General features: G+C 39.1%; 1 protein-coding gene across 1 annotated transcript in view; it reads left to right on the top strand.

Moving 5' to 3' along the window:
* Window positions 1-25,535, top strand: part of Pard3b (par-3 family cell polarity regulator beta) — a 993,468-nt gene that overhangs the window by 512,006 nt on the left and 455,927 nt on the right. Inside the window, exon 10 of the mRNA XM_028891309.2 lies at window positions 2,180-2,308. Coding sequence (XP_028747142.1) covers window positions 2,180-2,308 — 129 coding nt within the window. The remainder of the gene's footprint in view (window positions 1-2,179; window positions 2,309-25,535) is intronic.

Raw genomic sequence — 25,535 nt, 5'->3', positions numbered from 1 at the left:
AACTACTAACATCTGCAGATGTCCAACTCCTTTATATAAAATAGCATTGTATTTGCATATAAATGATACCTTAAATTGTCACTTTGTACAGACCGAGCAGGTTATATTTAGGAATACACACACACACACACACACACACACACACACACACACACACATTGGGTTTTTTACTCTTTTCTGGAGGCCTGCCACCCAGCTCCCAAATAAATTCATGCATGGAGGCTTATGGCTTATTATTATTTATGAATGCCCGGCCTTAGCTTGGCTTTTTTCTTGCCAGCTTTCCTTAACTTTAGATTACCCCATCTGTCTTTTGCCTCTGGGCTTTTCTAGTTCTCTTACTTCTGTACATCTTCTTCTTACTCTGTGGCTTGCTGTGTAGCTAGGCAGCTGGTCCCTGGAGTCCTTCTCCTTCTCTGGCTGCTAGCTCCTTCCCCTAGATTCCTCCCTCTATATCTTCTCTCTGCCTGCCAGCCCCGCCTATCCTTTCTCCTGCCTTGCTATTGGCCAGTTCTTTATTAGACCATCAGGTGTTTTAGACAGGCACAGTAACACAGCTTCACAGAATTAAATGCAGCATAAACAAAAGTAACACACCTTAAGATACTCAACTATACACACACACACACACACACACACACACACACACACACACACACACACACACACACACACACCAAGCACGCATGCACACAAGTAACAACAATCAATGTAAAAAGAGGCAAGGAAGAGGAAGGTTTGGAGGGAGGAAAGGAAAGGGAAAAATGATATAATTATAATCTCAAAATTAAAGAAAATTTTTCACCTAGATGATTTATAATACATAACACTATCCAAATGCTATTTAAACAGTATGTCTTGTTTAGAAAATAACAAAAATAGTTGGCCAGTGTTCAGTAAAGATACATCTTTATCTGAAGTTGATTAAACTTACAGATATTGAGGGCTGACTAAATATAAATGTTTAATTTCTAATGAAACATATGTTGGAAATTAGTACTTGTAGACAGAATAATGACTTCAATTATAAAACTAGCTAATGAGGAGCCTAACTATATATAATGTCCCCAAGAAGGTCAGAGATGTGGGACCAAATACTAACATTTTCCTACCGCCTTCTTTCTTTCCCCTGTGGTGTTGAATTAATCTAGGAGTCTGTTATTGCTTAGTCGGGACAAACAATTTTATAGTCTCACACAGGACTTTGTAGTAGTTTCTTCAGAACTTTGAAGGGGTCTCCTATTGACACTGTCAGACCCAAATCAGTATCACCTACACTCAGCCAGGAATAGGAATGCTGAGCTGGTCTTGCATAGAAAAGTATTTAGATACCCATATATGAGGCTTATTTCTCCCACTGATTTCTGTCCAATAGCAACATCATCTCATTAAGGAGCTTTGGACAATCAACCATGAGAGACATCTTGGTTGAGGCTGACTGATTTTAAATCTCCCATGACATGGGAAGTTGCTTTCAAAAGTATTTTCACTGAGAATGTATGTTTTGGAAACATTTTAGCAATCCATGTAGTTCTAAATCAGGAAGGATGATCTACCTGACAAACAAAGCTCTGAGGCTGATTTCCACTAACCTGCTGATACCACTTTTCTAGACAAAAGGAGCATTTGGGATTACACAAAATACTTGTACTTCTACAGTAATGTGCCATATGATAAATAATTTACTTCTGCCTGGTATATTGCAGACCTCTTCATGCTTATTTGATGAATTAATTTCTGACGCTTCTCAGTCTGATTTTCCCCTTGTAAAAATGTAATGACTTAGGGAAAATTCCCACTATAAAATAATTTATCGATTGAGTTTTTCTAGTATCAAAATGATGATGACCATGTTATTATTGAAAATATGTGTCTGCCCATATGCTTAGTGTCATCTTTTCAGAACTTCATTGAATTCACGAACCCATTTGTTGCATACTTAATTCAAAAAATAGAATAAAAAAAAACACTTAGGAGGTGTGTCGTGCATGGTGGTACATGCCTATAATCCCAACATTCAAGACAAGAGTGAGTTCTGCGAGAAAGATCTGAGTTCAAGGACAACCTTGGCTATATAGTTATAATACCGTGGGCAACTCTGCAAGACCTGTCTAAAAGGAACAGGGGAGTTGATGGGAAACATTCTGAGTGTGGTTACGTATATGGTTCTACTCACTAGGTAAATGGCAGAGATGTCACAGGAAAAACTCAGGAAGAGCTTGTGGCCATGCTGAGGAGCACCAAGCAGGGAGAAACCGTATTACTGGTCATTGCCCGCCAAGAAGAGAGCTTCCTGCCCCGAGAGCTGGTAATGTTAAAGCCTCTGTCTTCTTGAGGTTTTGGTGCCACGATTAGTGTCTGTATGGAGCTTATACTAACTGAGTACTGCTGTTAAATTTGGGCTGTGTTTGGAACAAACATAGGGTGTGAGTGTGCTATCCCACTTGGAGTATCAGACTTGTCTACTGATGCGTTGAGAGCATGTATATGTACACAGGGCCTTGAAAGCACAAACTCCAATAGGTTTTGATAACAAATAGCTATCTGCGCAATTCAGTAAACTATACATTTGAGTTTAGATTGTGAACTAGATGAGCAGCATAGTTCACAGGTCTCCTTTAATGTGTATTCTAAGTAGCACCTTAATGGGAGACATAGGTAACTGGGGAAACTGGGTGAGGAATAAGTAGAATAATGTCATGCTCTCATTACATTTTTCTATAAATCTACAACTGTTTTAACCTTAAGATTTTTTTTTTTTTTGAGACAGGGTTTCTCTGTGTAGCTTTGCGCCTTTCCTGGAGCTCACTTGGTAGCCCAGGCTGGCCTCGAACTCACAGAGATCCGCCTGGCTCTGCCTCCCGAGTGCTGGGATTAAAGGCGTGCGCCACCACCGCCCGGAGTTAACAAATAAGTAAAAGAGAAATAACTTCAAAGGAGGTAACTCATACTTGGCACTGGGCCTTTTATTTTCTAGCCTGTAGATCTAAAAGGGGCATTGTTCTTCCATAGGGGGTAACTCCATTTAAACTTTATAATTATATACTTTAGGAAGCTTCTACATTAGTACGTTTCCATATGACTTTCTCCAAAGGTCTGTAGAGTTAGTTATTCTTCCTCCTCAACCCTTCTAAACACACCCAGTTTAACCTTTCCAATTTCATTATTCTGTCCCCCATTATACACAGTGTTATATCTCCCTTCCCTTGAAAACACCCCGATGACATACACACACAACCACTTTGTGGTCCTTTAATACTTTCTAGACTTCTGTGGGTTTTCTAAAGGAAACATGCAAAGCTAAAATTTAAAGCTAGCATCTACATATGAAAGGAAACATGTGACATTCGTCTTTCTGGATCACCCCACTCAGGATTATGGTATGCTTTTATTTATTTATAGGTTACATTCATTTACCTGTATATTTCATAACTTTGTTTTTCTTAGCAGATGAATGCTATTCCATTGTATAAACATGCCACATGTTCATTATCTATTCAACAGTTGATGGATATCTGGACTGTTTAAATGTCCAAGGTATTATGAATAAAGCAGCAATTAACACAGATGAGCAGTTATCTCTCTAGTAGGATATATATCCTTTGGATATATGCCAAAGAGTGATCTAGCTGGATCATGTGATAGATATGTTTCTATCTTTTAAAGGAACCTCCAAACTGAATTCAATAGTGGCTACAGCAGTTTTCACTCCCCACAGCAGAGAATAAGTATCCCTATTTCTCCATATACATACCACCATGTATTGTCATTTCTTTTATCTTAGTCATTCTGACTGTAGGAGTTGTTGACCATTGAGCCTGCATAGACCCACAAACATTATAGAGCATCGCCCGCTACTCTTGGCTAACCTCCAGAACTTGGCAATGAGACCCTATTGCTGAAGATACCATATACTTGAGTGATCAAACATGGAGAAATCAATTTGGTACTAATCTGGAATGTGTACTGCCTGACTTCCATAGTGCTGGAAGGTGTTCTGCATGCTGTCTGAGGAGAAGAGTAATCATCAGTCTTCCCTATCTGTGATCCTGTGAGCCACAGTAATGAATGACCTTGCAAAATATGCCCACTGGTGAATGTGTTAGGAGTAACCAAACACTTTCTGATTGGATTAAATTTGGACCCACAATAAGGAATCCATACCTGCACTGTTAGAACCTGTGTCTACAAAGGTCATAGACCTTAGGGGAGAAATACTACTATTATTCTCCTGAATGGACATTAGTATTAAACTGGCTCCTAATGGCTTATTGCTATACCCATAGATTAATGCATCTCTCAGCTCTCATCAAGAAGCTGCTTCTTATAGTAGATGATGATTAGCATGGAGAGCTGCAACTGGTCAACCTGCAGAGAATAAGAGACTTCAGAGTCCCTAGCCCCAAATGGAACATCTGTATTGCACACCTCCCCACAAAAGCTAGGAGGTCATTGTGGAAGAGGCAGCAGGTGATTCCAGTAAGTGATGAAACAGTATGTTCTGAACAAAACAGAGCAGTTATACATAAGAACTCATAGTAGTTATGTCAGCTTGCACAAGCACATTCAAGCCAGACAGAATTCCATCATGGAGGAGGGAAGTGGGGGTAGGTTCTACCCCTAATGGAATAACTGTTGGCAATTGATAGCTTCTGGGAGAAGGAGAAGGAGTTTACTTTAAGGGTATGACCATGGTAGGATAACCATGACCAGGGAGGGATTGGCCCTGTACCCAACAGTATTTGAACGATGGAAATTGGAGTTGTTGGGCTTTTGAAGAAGAGAAAAGATAAAAAGAAAACAAGAAGTTGGGTAGTTGAGGAGGTGGGGTAGATCTGGGAGGAATTCTGGGAGGGAGGGAGCAAATCATATTGTATAAAATTCTCCATTTACTCAGGGGGGCGGGGGCATGAGTTATAAAAAGGATAAAAAGCTAACTTTTTTTGTTGTTGTTACTGTTGTTCTGAGTATGTCATATATTTTTTGTGGTGGTGATGGCAATGGGTAATTGTATAGGATATATTTGATACTAAGAGTGTAAAATTTAATGTGAAGCTACACAGTCATTCTGAATCCTTTTCTAAATGTATCAGTATTTATTAAGTTGTATAGCCTTTGGGTCTGGTTAATTGTGATGTGTGATGTTTTTTATTTATTTATGTTTTTTATAATAAAGTATATAAAATTAATTTTAAAAATAGATTATTAAAGAACTAATAAAATATTACTTAAAAGAGAAAAATTTAAATGAATGGAAATAAAAATGCACTCAAGTGCTCAAAATGGACATGAAGGTCATGAAGAGTTCTGCAGAGCAGTGCAATTACACTCCACAGAGGAATCCAACCTGTTCTGAGCTCGGCGAAAGGTGTCTTAAGAGGATTTCAAGTCATTAAAAATGAATCTCCTCCTACCCAGAAACTACTCCTCTAGTAATTTTTTTAAATTGATGATCAAAGATGTACAAACGTTAATGTACATTGACTTTTCTCCTCATGTAGCATAGTAACATGTTTGATGTGTACAACTCAAAGCTGTTGGCTAGATAAATAACTGTATATTTCTCCAGTAAAATATAATCAATACTTAAAATGGTATTATTGAAGAATTGTTTGTAATTTGAGAAAATCCATAGCATAATGCTGATTAAAATGTAGGGCATAAAATTATATATGAAAAATTATCTAATTATAGTAAAGGCTTGAAAAATAATTGGGAAGAAACACCTAAAATGTTAGAGTTTTTGTATTTGTTAACAATGAGAACATATTTATTTATTGAAATACTTTACTTTTAGGATGATTATAGAAATTTTAAAAGGACTGTTATACCTCAGAACAACAAGAAAATATGTGATAAAAATGATTCTGGTTACCTCTTGTTCTGAATTTGAGTTGGGGATTAGTGGCTCTTGAGGGGCAGTTTCAGAGATAATTGTTATCAAATATGTGAGGTTGTGTTATGTGGATTGGAAAATGAACTTACTACCTTCCTTAAACCATTTATCCATTAATCAACTTGAGCATCAATTCAAGATCACCTACTACCTTCTCAGTACAAAGTTGGAGATCCTAGGAGTAATTTGAACTCATTTTCAGTTCTTATTGAGCATGCCCCAAAGCAAATGTTTGGAAGAGGGTAATGTTGTAAGAACTTCTCAACCATACAAATGCACAAGGAGAATATGAATTTCTTAGAATATTCAAATCCAGCTTCATCTGTCAAAAATGTTGGACCCATGAGATGCTTCAGCAGCTAAAGGCACTGACTGCCAAACCTGACGCCCTTTGTTCTGTCTTCAGGACCCACATGAAGGAAAGAAAACCAACCACACACACACGCACACGCACACGCACACGCACACGCACACGCACACGCACACACCCTATTTCTCTGCACTCTGACTTTGCACGTATCTAAGTATAGTCTTACTGAATCACTGCTCTTCTCCAGTAATGCTCCTCGTCTTATCCACGTGTCCTCCCCTCTCCCCTCCAAGTAGTTTTTACATAGACTTTCCACTCTATGTTCTATTTCTTTTTCATTGTCCGGTTCATTGTGCCCTCACTCTGTTACACAGAGTGGGAAGATCTACAGCGAAAAATAAAAAAAGAAGCCGGGGAGGGAGCAGCATGAACAGTATAAGCCATAAGGACATGAGCCCTACTTCAATTCCTCTACTCTTCTCTGTGGCCACCCATTTTCCAAGGCAGAACCTGAAATGCCGCCTCCTCTCTCAGCTGGTCCCTTATTCTTCCCAAGAGAGATGATGAAGAAACTCAAAGTCCAAATATCGTCCTCTGAAATATAGAGGGTTTTTCCAAGCTTTCATTTATTCTCAGGGTCCTCTGGGAGGGTCAAAGTGAAAAGAAACAAGAAACAAGAGTTACTGGGTGTACAAACACTACAAGTCCATTTCCTTATTATTCAATCCTCTGGATGACAGAGATGAAAATGATCATAAAACCTCAGGGACACTATGTGCATATTTCAGAAAAGAAAAAAAGAAAGAAAGAAAGAAAGAAAGAAAGAAAGAAAGAAAGAAAGAAAGAAGGAAGGAAGGAAGGAAGGAAGGAAGGAAGGAAGGAAGGAAGGAAGGAAGGAAGGAAGGAAGAGAAGAGAGAGAGAGAGAGAGAGAGAGAGAGAGAGAGAAAGAAAGAAAGAAAGAAAGAAAGAAAGAAAGAAAGAAAGAAAGAAAGAAAGAAAGAAAAAGGAAGAAAGAAAGAAAGAAAGAAAGAAAGAAAGAAAGAAAGAAAGAAAGAAAGAAAGAAAGAAAGAAAGAAAGAAAGAAAGAAAGAAAGAAAGAAAGAAACTTGGACATTTCCTTGAACTATGGTTCTGGAAGGAATAAAACTCTACATTAAGGGAGACATTGCAGCCATCCTGTCAGAACCCAGGTAACAAAGCTCTCCCTGGCTACTTAAACCTCCAGAAGCTCCATCCTTCTCTGATCTTGTATAATATTAGAGGGACCAGCCTCAATATTATACATCCCAGGGGCTCAGGAGAGAGAACTACTGACGGCGAGGACTATTATCAGGAAATATAATCGCAGCACACCGAGTTCTATAGTCCACTTGCTTTAATTCCTCTGGCATAACATCCTTTATACACAGCTTCAGTTATGTTCTCATGTCTAGCTCCTTTCTTGCCTGATTTCTCTCTATATTTATCTACTGTCCCCTCTAGGTTCTATCTTAATTCCTTCATCTAGTTCTGTCCCTTCTAGGTTCTCATCTATCTAGTTCTTTCCCCATCAGCTTCTCTCCCATCTCCTTCTCTCGCATCTGGCTCTTCCTCATCTTGTTCTTCCCATCTGGCTCTTCCTCATCTTCCATCTCGTTCCTCTAGTCCTCTCTTTTTGCTCTTCAATCTAGTTCTTCCCCATCTCAGCTCGTTCCTCTCAAGTTCTTACCCATCTCGTTCTTCCATTCTCTTCTCCTCTCTCTGTCCTCTGCTTTACAGTTATATATCTCCCCAAATCACAATCCTCCCCTCCACCCAGGACACTCAGCCTGAACTTCCTCAGACAGTGATTGTCCGCTATCAGGATCAAATGGAGGGTTGATAAGAATTACAAAGAGGGGCACTAGTTGTTAATTACCATTTGTGACCCAAAGGGGAAGTGACTAATGAATCAACTAAAGGCTAAATATGGGTAATGTTTAAGAAGAGGGGTCTTACGTGCACAACTATAACCTTAAATGTGTTTGGTAAAGGATGTTAAAAATCTATAAGTTGCTAGGTCAATGGGAGAAAATAAAACTGTCTTCTTTTTTCCTGTGGCTCCTATCTGTCCAAGCTGTCTGCCGTTTTTCTGCAGGGTGGGGGAAAGTGTGCTCAGTCTCTAGGCAACCTGTGTACAGCTAGATGCCTCTGGTGATAGTAAAAGGGAGATCTGGAACTGGAGGTAAGGTTTGGGAAAAGAGGAAGTAAGGCTTAATTGGCACATCCGCCAGGCCTTCTCAAACAGGTAGCCTGGATGCTTAAGTCTGTTCTAGAGAGTACAGAGGTATCTCTGATAAGGTACTTTCCTCCATCCGGTGATGGACCTGGCCAGATGCTACCAATAATGATAATTACAGCGAGGCTTGAACTGGGAGTTCTGGCTGAGCATAGCTGTTAGCACAGAAGTTTATCTAAATATTCCTAGAAGTGGTTAGGTAAGTAGCTAGAGGTCTATAAAGTTAGTAAGGCTGTAAGAAAGGAGGGATCTGAGCTAAATTGTGTAAAGCTATTACTTAATGTCTACCTGACCTAGGCGGTGTCCCCTTGTGGAATTTACCTTAAGTCAGGAGACTTGCATGTGGGCTGTTATTGTTAGTCCACCTGGGACTAACAATGGGCGCCCACCTGGGTGGTGTTTCCTGTAGTCCTTGAAAGTGGCTAGGGGAGATATCTGATTCCAGAGAAAGCATTTCCTGAGGCTGTTCTCCAAATGCCTGGAATGTGTATGTCCAGAGAGTGATCAGTCTACACTGTTAGCTCTTCTTAGGGAAAAGTCAATTGGGAAAGCTATGAAGGCACACATGATTTTCATACACAGTCATTCTGAAATCCTTTTCTAAATGTATCAGTATTTATTAAGTTGTATAGCCTTTGGGTCTGGTTAATTGTGATGTGTGATGTTTTTTATTTATGTTTTTTATAATAAAGTATATATAATTAATTTTAAAAATAGATTATTAAAGAGCTAATAAAATATTACTTAAAAGAGAAAAATTTAAATGAATGGAAATAAAAATGCACTCAAGTGCTCAAAATGGACATGAAGGTCATGAAGAAGCCAAGTAACACCAAAAACTCCTTGGGATTTGGCTTCCTCTGGAGGAATTCCATGATCCTTCCAGGTAGTGACTTTGCCATAACCAGCTGAGTTCTTATGATATTCCTGCGGCCCGCAGCACTCTGATAACTCCTTCAGCTCCCTCCCATATGTCCTTCGCAATTCCCGACTCAAGGCTAATCCTCATCATCTAGAAGCCTTCCTTCATCTTCCCCTAGGCAAGAACGGAAGAGGTATGTTATTTTGAGCTGTCAACTCAAAAGATTTTTTTTTTACTTAAAAAAAAATTGCACTTGGAATTTTACCAAACTGAGAAATGGAATTCTTAGCATCCAAGTAAGTTTACCTCTCAATTTCTAAATTAAAATGAGTGCCAGCATAGTTACATGATACATCTAAGTTTTCACCAAAGAACTGGAAAGAGAGACCTGAGGTCACCTATACCTGGAGTAGTCTCAAGAACCCAACTTGTCCAAATCCATTTCCTTATCAACTGTTCTCTGAGTGACTGGGAGCTGTCCAGCAACCAAGCCCAGGTCTTCATAAACTGGGTGACTTTTTTTGTGAGGATTAAAGGAGATAATACATATAAACAAAGCTCTTGGCATCATCTCTGGCCATTTCTAAGTTCTCAGCATCATTGGCTCCAATTATCTTTTCTAGTGCATGCCTTCCTCGGTAGTGGTGTGAATATAACATTCTGTTCTAGATCCAATTTCCAGAGGCTTGGCTAAGACCAGCTACCCCTTATTGAACAGTGTAACTTTCTTATTTACTATTTTAAAATGTATTCTGGGATCCCCCAAAATGAATAACAAACACAATTTTATAGCCCATCAACTCCATAAATGAGACAGTCTCTGTGTGTTATTATTTTGTTCTTTAATATACTTCAGTGGAATTTGATTTTTAGGCCAGAATGACATCATAGATTGAACCCACCAGGGGACATACTAAATTAATTGTGCAACTATGGTATTATAAATGTAAATAAATTATTTGTTCTCATTTGTTTTTATCTTATCCAGAATATAGAGGGCATATGGTTTAGCATTAATTCTCTTATAACTTTCTGGCAAACATCTAGGCTCTCAATATTTGACAATAAACTATCCAAATATATGGCACACTTTTATAATCATAGCAGAGAAACAGTTTTGGGAGGCCTAGACATACTTACTTCATAGGAATCCAGAATCTGTATTTGAGAGAAATAAATAGGTTTTTGTTGTTGTTTGGTTTTGATTTTTTGTTTGTTTGTTTGCTTTTGTTTTTCCTCAAGGGAATTGGGTGCCTCGAGCACTAAGGAGCAAGAACCACACAGAAAATTTAAAAAGAGATGATGTTTGTATGCACCAGGCTATCTCAGTAGGAATTACTTGATCATATAGTATGCGCTGAAGTCTTTGACAGAGCCAAGTGGGGAACATTGTGTTGGGGATGCTGCTTTGTACTTTCTCAAGTAGAAGGTGGCGCCACTTTTGTCTGCTCTCCCTTAACATGACTGATGCACACATGTGACTTTCCACCCAGAGCCTGAAGGACCAAGGACAGCACTTCCTGCTTTTGTCTTTCCTATCTCCTTTGAAGAAAACAGACTCTGTTTATTCTTTTCCTGTTCTAAGGAAGGTGCTCTCCTTTTTGCTAAGCCTGTTGCTCACCCTCCTGAGCAGCGTTGCCTGGCCTGCCTTGTCCTTATCTTCTTGTTATCTTTAGCTTCTTGAAGAGTCTTAACACTTACAGCCACAGGAGCATGTGGTCAGGAGAGATAGAGAGATAGAGAGATAGAGAGATAGAGAGATAGAGAGATAGAGATAGAGAGAGAGAGAGAGAGAGAGAGAGAGAGAGGAGTTATTTTCTCTGTGTGAATATGTGCATGTATTTGCATGTCTTCCTTCATTTATTAGTGAGGAAAGAACATTCTGCCCTTTCTTTGTTAATTTCTTTAACGTTTCCTTTTCTGACTTGCTGCCTTGTCTTTAAATTACCCTGAAAATCACAGCAACCCTGGTGGGTAAAACGAGCTGAGAACATTTCGAATGTGTTTATAATTCCTACCTCCCACGTTTGGCTACTGTTAAATGCTGCCCTGGGCAAGTGGGATTAAATGTATTGCAAGCAAGTTTCTCCCGGACTGCATGATTGAGAACCAAACCGGAGCCATGTTTGTCAAGCTGGTTTGACCCTCACTTAGGAGTGTTGCCTTTGTGAAACATAGGCACTGTGCACATATGTGGAGGCTCCGTTCGTGGGTACCAGGCTTAGCATTTTGACTCCACCGTGGGTACCTGCTCCTGTGACCTCATCTTAGCAGATGAGATGGGGCTCCAAATCCTTCAGGGTTTACTTAGCTTATTATTAGATGGGGGAAAATAATGGCCCCTTCAAATGTCAAATTATTTAATATCATAAATCATGGAAGAATTTTGATATGAAATCTTAGATGAACCTCATTTAACTGATACATTATTGTATTCCCTTTGGCTATGTGATTCAAATGATTCCACGTTTAATTAACCAAGGTACTTAAGGAAGAAGGGGAGTTATAGGAACTGTTTGTGGATAAGTAGCAGAAATTGAAGGATAATTTCGAAAATTTTTCTATAAACCGAAGTACAAGAGTTTTGGTTTGCAATGAAAATTATCATGCAAAAATGCGTTGCTGCATTGTACAGATTTTCCCAATAAAATCTCCAAGTGATTTAAGATGGAGTGTTGAGTGACAGTTTCCACTTAAGCTTTCTGCAAATTTTCCATTCCTTTCTTACTATTTCTGTTCAGCTAATATGTGTTGGATTTTTTAATTGGATTTTCTTTTATAATTTCATACATATATAATGATCTTTAATCAAAATCCTTCCATTATCTTCTCTTCTCTTCAAGCTCCTAACAAATCACTTCTTTGCAGTTCACCCTCCTACTTTCATATCTGTGTGTGTGTATGTGTGTGTGTGTGTGTGTGACTCAGTGCACTGAATTGCCTGTTTGAGGGAGCAGAGGGCTTGGGAGTTATTGCTTGAGGAGATACAATGTCCTACTGACCAATCAATGAAATTCTAATCCAGCTTTTGGGATATCAACTCCAGAATTGAGTAAAATGCATTCCTCTCTTCAAGGACCTTAGACCAACCAAAGTCCTTAAAGAAGAGTTACCAGTGAAGCAAATGATGTGAATCAAGTATTATAGGAGTACGGGAATGTTCTAGATGAAGAACTTTGTGAGCATGCTAACATCTGAGATGGGTCTTGATGATATATGGGATTTCAAAATGCAAAGCAAGAGGATGGAAGGGTATACTCTCTTCAGTTAATCAGAGATTGGCAAGTACAAATCTATCAAGCAGATTTTAGACACCCCAACGACACAGTTTCTTGAGCATAGGGATAACAGGGGAAGAAGTATCATTTAAAATAACTGAAAAGTCAAAGAGATATTGGGATACTTGCTAAGAGCCTCCTGCAAAAGTTCATTTCACCATTAGACTTTGAGAATTGTAGAGAAATGCCCATTAGAATTCACATTTGGGAATCTTATGCACTAGATGTAAAGTCAAACTTAGTGGTCATACACAACCTTTTGGTACCTGTGTTTCCACGTTTGTTAAGTGAGGATCAAGACGCCAGACGCCATGTAGCGTGTAGGGTTGATGTAAGATTTAACCAAGCCCAGCTACTTACATGCACTGAGTGCCAAATAATGCTCACCCCTGTTGGTGTTTCCTGTGCCTACAGCACAGTTCAGTGTTTGTAGACTGAGTGCATGAACGCCTTGTATTACTAAAGCTGGTGATATTTCTAATGTGCTTTTTACGTCGTATCTGTGATGGACAGTTTTAAAACAAAGCAAGACATATGCAAGGATATCCTTGTATTTTTTAACAGAAGCAATCACTAATTACAGCAGCAGCATGGGACAGTGTGAATTAGGCAGCTATTTTAAATGTAAATGACTATCTCTGTAAGTTATAGAGATACTTACACAATCCAGTTGTAAAGTTTACTCATGAAGACTTGACAGTTCCAAGTATTATTGTTATATTTGGAAATGTCAGAGATATTTTGAAAGTATTTCTAAATGCTCCAACAATAGCTATAATAGTTATAATGGTTCTCAAGAGTGGCCTCAGAGCCTGTGGTATTGGTAATCATGCAGTGACAGACAGAGAGGCCGAGTCTATTTCCCTATAGACCGACTGAGTCAGACTCCAGAGGTTTAATGTAGTTTTGTTCAGCACACCATCCTGAGGGTTTCAATGTTTACTCAAGCTAGAGAATGGTTGGAAAATGGCTTTATGATGAAGAACTGAAGTGGCTAGGAGAACCCAGTGGCCGTAGCTGGCAAACTTCAACGCCCAAATTTCATGTTCTATTTATGTATTCTGTGAACAATTTCACATTCTGTGAAAAATATTCCACGAAAATTCTAAGCCCAATTGAGTTGTGCCTTTTTGGCCACGTGCCCCTCATTCTGGCAAAGGGCCAGTGGTTAGTGCAATCCAGTTACCCAACTCAATTACACCTGATCCATTTAGGCAAACTCAATTGTACTTGACTTCTTCAAGCCCAACTCGATTGTGCGTTTAAATTTCCACACTCAATTCGATTGTGCTCAGAATTTGTTACATGCCACCTTGTAACTTGTAGACTTAGAGACAAGCCGAAGGGGAATGTTTTGGAGACTATGGGCTTTTTGGCATCTGTTTGCTCTACTTAACTCTCCCTGGCCCTCTATCCCCTTCCTTGGATGCTGCAGAGTCAGGAACTTCCAAGGGCCCCTGTGTAGCCACCATATTCCACTGCTGTTCTGTGAACAGTGGTCAGAGTCAGATGTTGCCAGCTTCTTTTTTCTCATTCAAGAAATTGGGACAAAAGCCCACACAGATTTGCAAAAGTAGCAAAGAAATTGTATTTAAAGCAAAGCAGTAGGAAAGATAAGATTTCACTCCAGGCAAGCTGCAGCCACAGAAGTGAAAACACTAAGAGGCCCAGTCACAGCACTTCCTTTTGTGGGGTTCAAGAGAAAGAGGAGTTTTGATTACTGAAGGGTGTAGTGAGGATAGTTCTCGGTTTTGATTGATGGATTAAGTATTATAATTGTTTTATGTTGCACGTGTCCCCTCTCATAATGCATCTGATGTTAATCATATGCATGCCCAATTATGCATAGACATCTGATGGTAAATTGGGATTCTTCCTAAAAGTTTATTTGAGGATACAGTTTTGCCTCATTGCACACATACCCCAGCTACTTCAGGCTGGATCGTTACCCTCACCCCGCACCCCCCACCAAACATACACCCTTTACCAAAACTATTCTTAAGAGTTCCCTTCGCAGAGATAAATGTTGAACCTCCTTTCACTCTGCTCTGGGGTTCATCTCTGTCAGCCTTTTTGAATTCACTCAACAACCACAAGGCTGCGAGATTAATAGTCATTTGCTACTCTCTGGGACACTTTTACACCTGAAAAAATGTTCCTGAACCCTGTCAGCAAAACTCCGGGCTTGATAAAATAGATGGGGATAAATGTTCTGGTTGGGCCTCATTGAAACAGATGCAGGAAGGGCCAGCCATTGTACCTGGGCCAGTGGCTGCCAGGTGTCAGAATGTAAATGCTTAATGGCTTTTATCACAGGCTGGTGGTGTTGGTGACTGAAAGTGGAGGAAGGGGGAGTGCCTTGTGCTAGAAAGATCTCTAGACACTTGAGAGTGCTGGGGCCTAATTACACGGTCTTGCGAAGCTAACAAGGAAGAGCTACGAGTTTCGGGCCTACTTTCATAGTGCAAGATGTTATGTCTTGTTAGTGGCTACTGCCACTGTGATTAGGCTTCATGAGCCCAGAAAAGGAATGGAAATTTCCTAAAATACATATTTAAGCAGCTCCAAAAAAATAATAACATATTGACCAAGCACCTCTAATGTCCCCCTTGTCATCTAGTTAACCAAATGTTAGCAGTAATTTATACCAGCTGTTGCTATGGAGCAGCTGCATGAGACGTTGGACACAGAACTCTGGGGATGATCTTGATTTCCTTAATTGCCTCCATGTCTGTGATCAGTGTGCTCATGAAGGTAGATGTGGTGTAAGATAAGGAAACGCGTTCATTGTGTAGAGGATATTTGACAATTAGGGGAAGAATGTGTGGTCTTAATTGATCGTGGCTGACTTCTCCAGCTGTTGCTGAGTAAACAATGCGTGTGTGATGCGGCCAGCGCAGTCCATTTCATTTGGAAAGTGTACTTAGAGATTTCTCCACATCCTTCATCAGCGGCATTTCCCAGGAGAATATGTGATCTTTACCAGTAGAGAATACCAACTTGAGATCACTGGCTTTTCTTTCCTAAGGTCTGATAAAACAAAGATAGACACTTAAATAACAATCTGTTGCCACTTACCTCTTCCTGTGCCCTGTCCCTGAAGATTCTCTGGGCAATGACTTTTAAATATGTTCTCATTATTTTTAATGAGTGTGCAGACACGGGACGCATAATGCAACAGTAGATAGGTGCCCTTTCTCTGAACTTGTCAGATATAATAAAACATCGCAGAGGTTAAGATGCATTTTTCTTTAAGATATTATAATTATTTAAATCAAGACATGTACAATTCATATACTATTCAACTATTGTTGCTGCCTAAGTGAGACTCCAGTGAATTCCTAGTTTTATCACAAATGTTAAAAAAGACAAAAGAACATTTAATATTGTTATGTCTTTTTAAGTTTACCCTTCTTTAAATCTGCCCTGGATGGCAGGATATTCAATTATAAAGGAGTTCAATTATGTTTCCTGGCCACTTATTGAGTTATATGAAGGACTTTTATCACCTAGTCTTTCGGTAATTAATTCTTTACATTTCTTAAAGACTTCGGGCCTGCAGAAGCATTCCTTAACTGCTAGAGATGTTATTTCAATTTCCTGATAGTTTTCTTGCTCTCCTTTGTCTTCTTCTCTCCTTTCCTTTCTTTTAAGTTTTATTGCAAATACTACTCGCTGTGTTATCTCTCAGTTACTGAATATATTTACTTCCATGACTGGGGATGTAACTAAATGCTTAGTTGGTTAAATACTTGTCTGGCATGGACAAGGCCCTGTCTTAAATACCCATTACCACAGAAGCAAAAGTACATTACATTACAGTGCTGGAGGAGACAGTGGAAGTGATGAGAGCAGGACAGAGAAAAAACTCACCTTCCAGGACAGCATCTTTGCTGGGTGTCCATTCTTTGACTATGGACACTTCCTGGCTGGCTGTTTGTTGAGTCTGTCTTGGATAGTTTTATGTCAACTTGAGACAAGCTAGAGTCATTGGAGGGGAGGGAGCTTCAATTGAGAAAATACCTCAATAAGATTGGGCTAAAGGTTGGCTTGTAGGGCATTTTCTTAATTAGTGATTGATGTGGGGGAGCCAAGCTCATTGTGGGTGGGGCCACCCTGGACAAGGGGTCCTGAGTTCTATAAGAAAGCTTATGGGAGTAAGCCAGTAAGCAGCATCCCTCCATGGCCTCTGTATCAGCTCTTGCCTCTAGGTTCCTGCCTTGTTTGAGTTCCTGTTCTGATTTTCTTCAATGATGTGGAAGTGTAACCAAATAAACTCTTTCCTTCCCAACTTGCTTTTGGTCATGGCGTTTCATCACAACAATAGAAACCCTAACCTGGACAGTAACTATAGGAGCCAGTGGTGTGCAGTCATGGAACTATCTGCCTTTGCATTGCTGGGTGAGGTACCAACCTTCAGCCTGACCCTCAGGTGTCCTCCTTGTACTCCTTCCCAGTAGCTGTGCTTTTAAACCTTTAGACATTTGACTTCCCACTAGAGAAAGAAAATAAATACACTCACTTTAACATGGAAAGAAAACAAGTCAAAAATGCCCCAAACAGCCAATCACAATATCGAATTTGTTACCTTCATTTCATAGTTTTCTTCCATGATGCTCAAAGAGAAGTTGAGAAGTGTGAAGACTATCTTCTTGAGCCTCCATTTTCCTCTAGAAATAATGGGACTCAGTTGTGCAATGGTATTGTCCGAACTCCCATGATTCCCTGTTTAGCTTCTAGAACATTTATTGAATTGTTATCCAATAGCTATTTTTAATAATACTGTGCCATGTACTGGATATTCAAAATCATGCTTAAACATGATCGTAAACTCCATTAGCTGAGACACGCTAAGTTCTGTTGAAGAAGTGAATCTGAACAGGCCTGTCATCTGTGGGGGAAGCTCACAGAAGGGAAATAGTTACACAAATTCCAAGTCGAATTTGAGAGATCAACAATGAAGGAGAAGTTCTAGAAAGAAAGAAAGCAAAGCCATTTAAAGGTCAAGGGACCGCCCAAGTCAATGAATTTTCAAATCGTGAAAGATTACATTTATGAGAAGGGGCGCAGGGCAGGCCCTGGATAAAGTCAAAGACTAGGGAGAGAAAAGCCTTTTGAGAACCGGCTAAGCACAAGCCACAAGCAGTGGAGGAAAAACTGAGCTATGAGGCAGAACAGGAAGAAGTACCTCACTTCAGCTATGCTGATAGTATATCAGCTACTTATACAACTACATGAACAAGATTTGCTGCTACGATACTTTTTCTAATAGCAGCGTAGAAAACCTGTCAATGTGAATTTAAGGTCTTATAGATGCCTTTTTCTGCATGTTCTGTGTTTAGAGTTATCTATCTGTCATTGCTTGAAAAACCACTCCTAAAGATGAAGTCTTAAAATAATGATTGGCTTCTTCTCATGGCTCTGTGAGCAGCATGAGTCGTCCTTTGGATAGTTTGATGAGGAGTTTGTCATACAGCTGCATTCAACTATGGTTTCTACAGGCTGGAAAGCCTTTTCTGATGACCTCTCTCATGTGTATCCCTTGCTGCCAGCTCCTGAGTATTACTACCTTGTTTCTTCTTTCTGGGTCTTTTCATCTTCCAAAGACTAGGCAAATCCTTATGTAACATTCTTGGGGTTTGCAAGGTCTAGAGTGGTATGAGAGTTGATATTGTCAACTTGACAAGATCTAGAATAATCAAAGGAGCAAGGCTCGGGACAGAACTATGAGGGATTATTTTGGTTGGGTGTATTAAGGTCATAAAACTCACCTTAAATGTGCGCGGCATCCTTCTGTGAGCTGGGGTCATGTACTGAGTAAAAAGGAGAAAGTGAGCTGAGCACCAGCATCCATCACTCTTTACTCCTCCTGAATGCACTGTGATCAGCCACATCAAGCTCCTACCACCACCAACTTCCAGACATGATAGACTGTAACCTCACACTGTGAACCAACACACACTATTTTCTCCCTGAGTAGCCTTTTTGGGGGTTACTTTATCAATCACAAGAAAGGAACTGAGAAGTTGTCTAGTGGGATTTCTGTCTTACTCTCTTAGAACAAGTCTCAAGACCAGAAAAGGGGTCAGGCATAGGGAAATAGATTCTCAGAGTAGATGGAAATGATGGCCCCAAAGTCATATCTCAAAGAGATCATTCACTGGGGGCTAATATGGTTGCAGTCTACTATATCATGTTAGTAAGATTGGATTGTATGCTTTCCCACATGCCAAAAGAATTGGGGTTATGGGGACATGAGAACTGGGAATGGATCCAGGAATGCCTGCCTCCAAGTGCATAGATTTGGATTGCTCATTGAGCTTTATCATCTTAATCCCACTCAAAAATTATTTATTGTGTGCTTTTTGAGCAAATACACTTCTAGAAATACAAAGTTGATAAAACATGCCCCTTCCTCCTATACTGTTCCTTAACAACGTTTTAACCACATGGACTCTAGACATAGGCAAACACCCTCGCACTGTGTAAATCACTTCTGTCCCTAAAGAGACATGCTTATTACTTTCTTTTCCAACCTTTGAGATTTATTCTTTGAGACAGTCATGCTCTGATTTGGGGTGAGAACAAAAGAGTTGAATTGTGTCCATTCATTATAAGCTAATAAATACCAAAATCATTAAATAGAAATAATTTACAGTAAACAAACAAAAGAACACTCTTATCTATAAAAGGAGATTGAACTAAATGGTCTCCTGAGATTCTTCCTCTTCCAAACACTACTCTATGAATTCCTGTGCATGAAGTCTTGGCCTGACACTCAGTTCAGACAGGACCTGAATTATGAATGATCTGTATATATGAATGGGCAGCAGGAGTCCTGCTCTGCCTGTGTTTTGTTCCAGGCTTCTGCATACCTAGGGAGCATTTGACCCTCAGAGTGCCATCTCCTAAGTAAGTGGAGAGCTAGCAAATTGCCAACAGTTATCCTTCACGTGGCTAAGTCTTTGACCCTCTGCCATGGCAGCACTGGTTGCCATAATAAGAGGTGCAGAGGGAGGACCTCCTTCGGTTCTCTCTTGATGTCCCTGTTACTGTGGCCACCATAAGGAGCTTCATGTCCATAGCCAGCATGCAAGGACATGTAGCCCCCTTTTTTTTTCTTTCTTTTCCTTCATTTTTTTTTCTGAGCTGGAATGTTGGTGAATTTCCCTAGATATTGCTCAGTACAACTCCTTCATCAGAATGTAAATTATCCCATATTGGCTGGTATGTTCCGGGGCACAATGAAATACTGTAGGGAAACTAAAGTCCCTACAAAATTTACTATTATTTCTTTGAAGAAAAAGAAGTGTTCAAGTGGCAGGTATCAAGTTTACCAAAATTAATAAATAAATAATAAAAATAAATAAACCCTAAGTGTTCAGTGTGCTTTCTAATGAAGACTTACTATGTCATGTCCATAGCCCCCACTTATTTAAAGCTTGTTTCCATTCCAAGGAAAGAAAATGGCTGAATTATAAATACTCTTCATTAAGCTGTAAGTCATCTTTAATGCTAACACCCGTTGTTTTCTGGATTGTCATGTTGGAATAATGTGTCTGTTCAACTCTAGTGACTTGTTGAGAGCTTGGCAGCTATTTTCAGTGTAACCACAAACACGAGGCTGCTCAGCTCTTCTTTGTACTAGACAGGTTGTAAATAAATTATATAAATAAATATTAATGCAATTATTAACTAGATAATTTGATGGGGTATGTAGGCCTGCAAAGAAATTAAGCAAAAGCAAAGGCTGTTGATTTGTTGGCGGTGGCTTTCTCTCCAGAGCAGTGACTTACTTCCTGTGCCACCTAGACGCAAGGACTGTAGATCGAGCCTTGTCTCCAGCTGCATAACTGAGTATGATTGTAAATAAATAAGTAATTTTTCGTGGTGGCAAAGTTAATAACGTGTCACTATTATTTGTGCGCTTCTGCAACAGAAACCAAGTCCTGTGTGTCCTGGTTGAGAGGAAAATAAAGACAAAAAACTACCCCTCCCTGCTCAAAGCCCAACCTTCACTGCCAAGAAGAAATAAAGAGCTTCCTCTTTAACCTGTAGAGTTCCTTGAAGAAAAGAATCACTCTCACATGTAAATGCCTCTTTCCCTTTGAAAATATAACCCAAAGATTGTGTTGCTTCTGCTCTCCATTCTCAATGGCTCTCAGGGGAGTTGGCCTCCCTTATCAGAAGCTCCCAGCCAGGCAGGGGCAGCCAGCACATGGAGAGGCCAGGGCAGGGAGATGGTCAAGGCCACTGGGCAGGTAGTGAAAGGCCCCTTACTGTGTTAAATAAATGCAGCTTCCTTCCTGGCTCCCGCAGGGGGTGATTTTGTTTTTTCACTTCTCTCCTGGTCTGAGAACAATCAGGATGCATAAGGCCATTCTCCCTGTGAGGAGATGTGCATTAGATTATCATAAATCCAGCAATAAGAAGTGCACTGGTCAATGAGAACAGGCATTCTTGGGTGAAATAAAAGGTTTAATTGAAAGTACTGTCTCAGGGGAGACAGATGATTGAGCGCGGTATCGAGTAGATGTTAATTACCACTGTTCAGAGGATGAAGCAAATAAAGGAAAAGATCATTTATTTTAAGTTTTCATTTCTGTTTCCTTTTAAGAGAATGTAGGAGATTACTCTAGTAAGTGAGTTTTGCTCATGTGAAATGTTCTTGAAACACTGGGAGACTTTCTTAGGGAGTTAAAGCTGAATTTTTATGTAGATATTTGTATACCATTAAATAACAGCTTAATAGATAGGTAGGTAGGTAGGTAGGTAGGTAGGTAGGTAGGTAGGTAGAAAGATAGATAGATAGATAGATAGATAGATAGATAGATAGATAGATAGGCTCACAGTATAGCAAATTACAAAATAATTTATAAATTACTTTTGGATATGCCTCTCACCTTTATTTTAGGCCATCATTTTAGTGTGCTGGGTCTTTCTCCTTCAACTTAACAGAAAAAAATACAGAAGGCAATAAACATGCATTACTTTCCTTGAACACTTTCTGTATTACTCAACTATTGCAGTCTTTCTAGGTCACTCATATTTGTTTAGCCAATGCCCTCCTTTTGATATGGCTAAAATCCTGGGATGACTCCAACATCCAAAGAGACAAAGGCTAGGATCAAGGGCAGCCTCAACGATGAAATAACTGGTCAGGTGTCACTCTTACCTATTTTATTTTAAATATTACCGTAATATTTATGTCAGCTCCTTCTTGCAAGTCCAATAACTATAAAAAATGTTCTAGACTATCTGTTCCTGTTATGCGATGGTTTAAATGGCAAGGATTGGGAGATTTGGATATATGCAGAGTATTATTTCGTTTCACATCCAAGCTGCTGCTCCAGTATGTGAAAATAAATACATCATAGCAACTCTCCATTTGCTTTTCAGTTTATATAGAACCAGTGATCACTTGCTGAATTCAAAGTATTAAACTCAATTATCTAGGTTTTCATGTAGATATAGTCATGTTTGATTGTAAAATTTTACCTTTAGGGGCTTAATTTTAAGGCGGATGGTTGCCAAATATTATCACTTGTTACCATAATGTAGAAGTGAATGGCAGATTTACTTCATTCAATATCAAAACATAGGAGTGGATGTGATCAAATGAGCCAAAGTAAATGTGTCATCATCATAGAAATTTTTGCAAGCTGTTTTCTTGCATAGCTCAGCCCTTCCTTGGCATCAAAGGGCAAGTAGTCATGATTATGCTAACCATTGTTAAAGCAAACAGAGGCAGGCCATCATTCAGCTGCTATAGACATCCAACAAACATCACTAATATTCTAACATACCACCTGGCTACATTCCTCTACAAGTACACTGCCAGCCTCTAAGATGGTTTTTATTGCAGTGCTAGAACTTAATTACCAGATTTCTTATTCTTCTTAGTGAAATGTAGAAAAAGAACTCAAGGAGTATTTGTCAACAACATTGTTTTAATGTTGTATTCCATCTGCTTGTCCTTAGTCATGTATTTGATAGATATTAGTGGCATAAACAGAAGTGTCCTTGTAGCCCTTCCCATCCTCAAAGATTTATGTGAAGATTTATGAAATAAAAGGTGCTGTGTGATTAGACCTATATAATAGTTACATATAAAATACTGTAATGACTTAGATGAGCATCTGAGCACAGAGACTGCAATTAAGATGGGCTTTGGTGGGTCTAAGTTTGTAGGCAGTTGACAAAATTCAGTGAGGGGAGAGAGTGGATTTTGGGTAGAGACAGTAGGATATAAAACCTAAAAGAAGATGTTTGTAACACGTGAATGATTGCTATTCTAAAAATCATGCCAGAAAGTTCAGTTTAGAAATGTTAAAAAAAGCTGCTTTTATAGATAAGATACATGATATGGCTGCCACATTCTATGCCCTTTGATACTATTATTTCAAAGGGGCAGTGTGGCAGAGATATGTCAACAAAATTGATGAAGTAATCCCACAACAATTATGTATTAGATGCATGTACTCCCAGATACTAAATGAATTCAAAGTTTGAATTAAACATCATCTCTGCCCTTGATGAGATCACAGTGGTATAGCAAAGTTAAGGCGAGCAACTTGGAAAATAATTATAAAAAAAAAAAAAAAGGAAGAAGTTGATGAGAGTCATAGTAATGAGGAAAAAGAAAGCAAAATGGGAGGTGGGAGTAGTGGATTTATCTACTGATAAGTTTAGGGAGTGTGTCAGAGTTCTACTCTAGATGCTGAGACACAAAGTGCTTAGAAATAATAATGAAAGATCTTTATCATATTTTTCAAAGCAACATTCTTTTTCATTTCAAATACCTTCTGAGCTAAACACATGCACATGAGAAATACTTATTTCTTGTGCATGGTTTTATGACATGTCACAAAACCTGTGGGTCTATGCCATCAAAGAAGCACTTGACTTAAAAACATACATCTACTAATTATGTTTAGATGAAGCTTCCTTTAAAGTGCATAGGAGGTTAAAAACACATTGTTTTGGATTACTAAGAGCTGAACTCCTTAGGCTTGTACTCAACTGAGTAGTTCTTATCTAGTCTGTGGACAGTCTTGCTTGTGCGGGGAAATGCAGTTGCATTAGTTCATGGGGATGAGAAGTCCTGATCAACCTCCTTTTAGTAAAACATTGATTGGAAGTGTTCTGAACTTCTTAAATGTCCACATTTATGTACTGATTTTATAAGAGTAAGGCAATAAAAAATTGTTCCCTCGCCCCTGTCTTGCTTTCATATACATACAACAGCAAGAAAGAAGATAATTTAGAAGTTGAAATACCAAGGCTGGAGAGATGCCTCAGCAATTAAGAAGCTGCTCTTTCACAAGACCTATGTTCAATTCCCAGCACCCACATGGCAACCCACAACTGTCTGTAACTCCAGTTCCAGAGGACCTGACACCCTCACACAGACATACATGCAAGGAAAACACCAATGCACATAAAACAAATAAATATTTTTTTAAAAGAAGTTGAATACAAGGAAAAGTAGTACAAAGTGAGAAGCAACATCCTTAGTTTAAACCACTTAAGAAAGAGCTGCATCCCTCTGACCAGTTCCTTTCAGAAACACAATAGGACATGGAAGGAGATCACCCCCATTCGGCTACCTATTTCTTTACCATGAGAAAATATCACAGGCCACAAGCCAATGAGGTTCAGACAACAGGAAGGTCATTATGCCAGATTGGAAACATGATACCTAAAGAGAAATATAAACCCTATGTTTTATCACTGGCCTTTGATAACCCCCATGTGTTGAAACAGTGGCATCTAGTTAGTGAATAGAATTATTTATTCACTTCCTTACATTAGCAGTATGTCGCTATACTCTTGTTGAGGTCTCACTGTGTTTAGAGGGTTCTTTCCCTACCACTGTCTGTGAACTTAACCATGTGAATTTACTTGGCCGTTCGACATGAGCAGATGTTATGTGAGCAAATACTTGAAAGTACTTGGACTTTTGCTACCTGTCTTTCATCATGTGAGCAACAAGACTCAGCTCTCCAGTGGTCTGGGGAATATGAAGATGTGAGTGATCTGTGATGTGCAGAACATATATGTTCCTCATCAGTAGCTTGGAGGCAGGCCTACCATGCACTGGAGCTCAGCCTATGCTAATTAAACTCCAGCCAACCTGTAGAAATACAAACAATCAGTCTGCAGTTTACTGTGTGTAACATACTTTAGGGGCAATTTTAGCTGTGCGGTATTTTTGGAGCAATGGCTGGCTTGCCATTCACTTACTTGCCTCATGAATTAGCTCTGGGTAGCCTCCCTTCTACCTTCAATTTGTCTGTCACATAATGAACAATGGGAAGAGGTGCCCACATTTTAATTTGGATGAGTTTTCATGGTCTATAGGACCTAAGCAACTTCTTATTTTATAGTCACTTTTATCCCACAATTAATTTTAACAGAGTAATTGATTTAATTATTAAGATAAAAGGCAAATTATATGTCTAGCTGCAAATGGCATATTATATATACTAAGAACATTTTCATTACAATAGTAAACATCACTATGGATTTTAAATGGTTGTTACCCACTGAGATTCCTCCCTCCCTGTATGGAATTTAGAATTATTTATCATTAGTAGCAGGCTAACAGGGTTGGTTTCCAGCTGGAATCACATTAGATGCAACTCAGACAACAGAGAAAAACACAGGGTAAAAATACTTATATTTTTCTCATTTGATTTTTATCTTAAACCATTAACCAACTGGCAGAAACTCTGTTTCCTCATTCCTCCTCAGATATCCCCTTTTTAAATTTTATTTTTGAGAATTTACTTTATCAAACTGTTCCCTTTTGAAGGCCATACTAGTGCTTTTCCTACATTGTGTTATAATTAATGAGCATTATTTTCTGACCTAAAAATGAGTATTTAATGGTTCTGTTGGAGAAAATCAGGGAATATAAGATACAGTT

The sequence above is a fragment of the Peromyscus leucopus genome, chromosome 13 (genome assembly GCF_004664715.2).
Source record: "Peromyscus leucopus breed LL Stock chromosome 13, UCI_PerLeu_2.1, whole genome shotgun sequence".
Taxonomy (NCBI): domain Eukaryota; kingdom Metazoa; phylum Chordata; class Mammalia; order Rodentia; family Cricetidae; genus Peromyscus; species Peromyscus leucopus.
The sequence above is the reverse complement of the archived record's forward strand: the minus strand, read 5'-3'. Positions and strand labels throughout refer to the sequence as shown.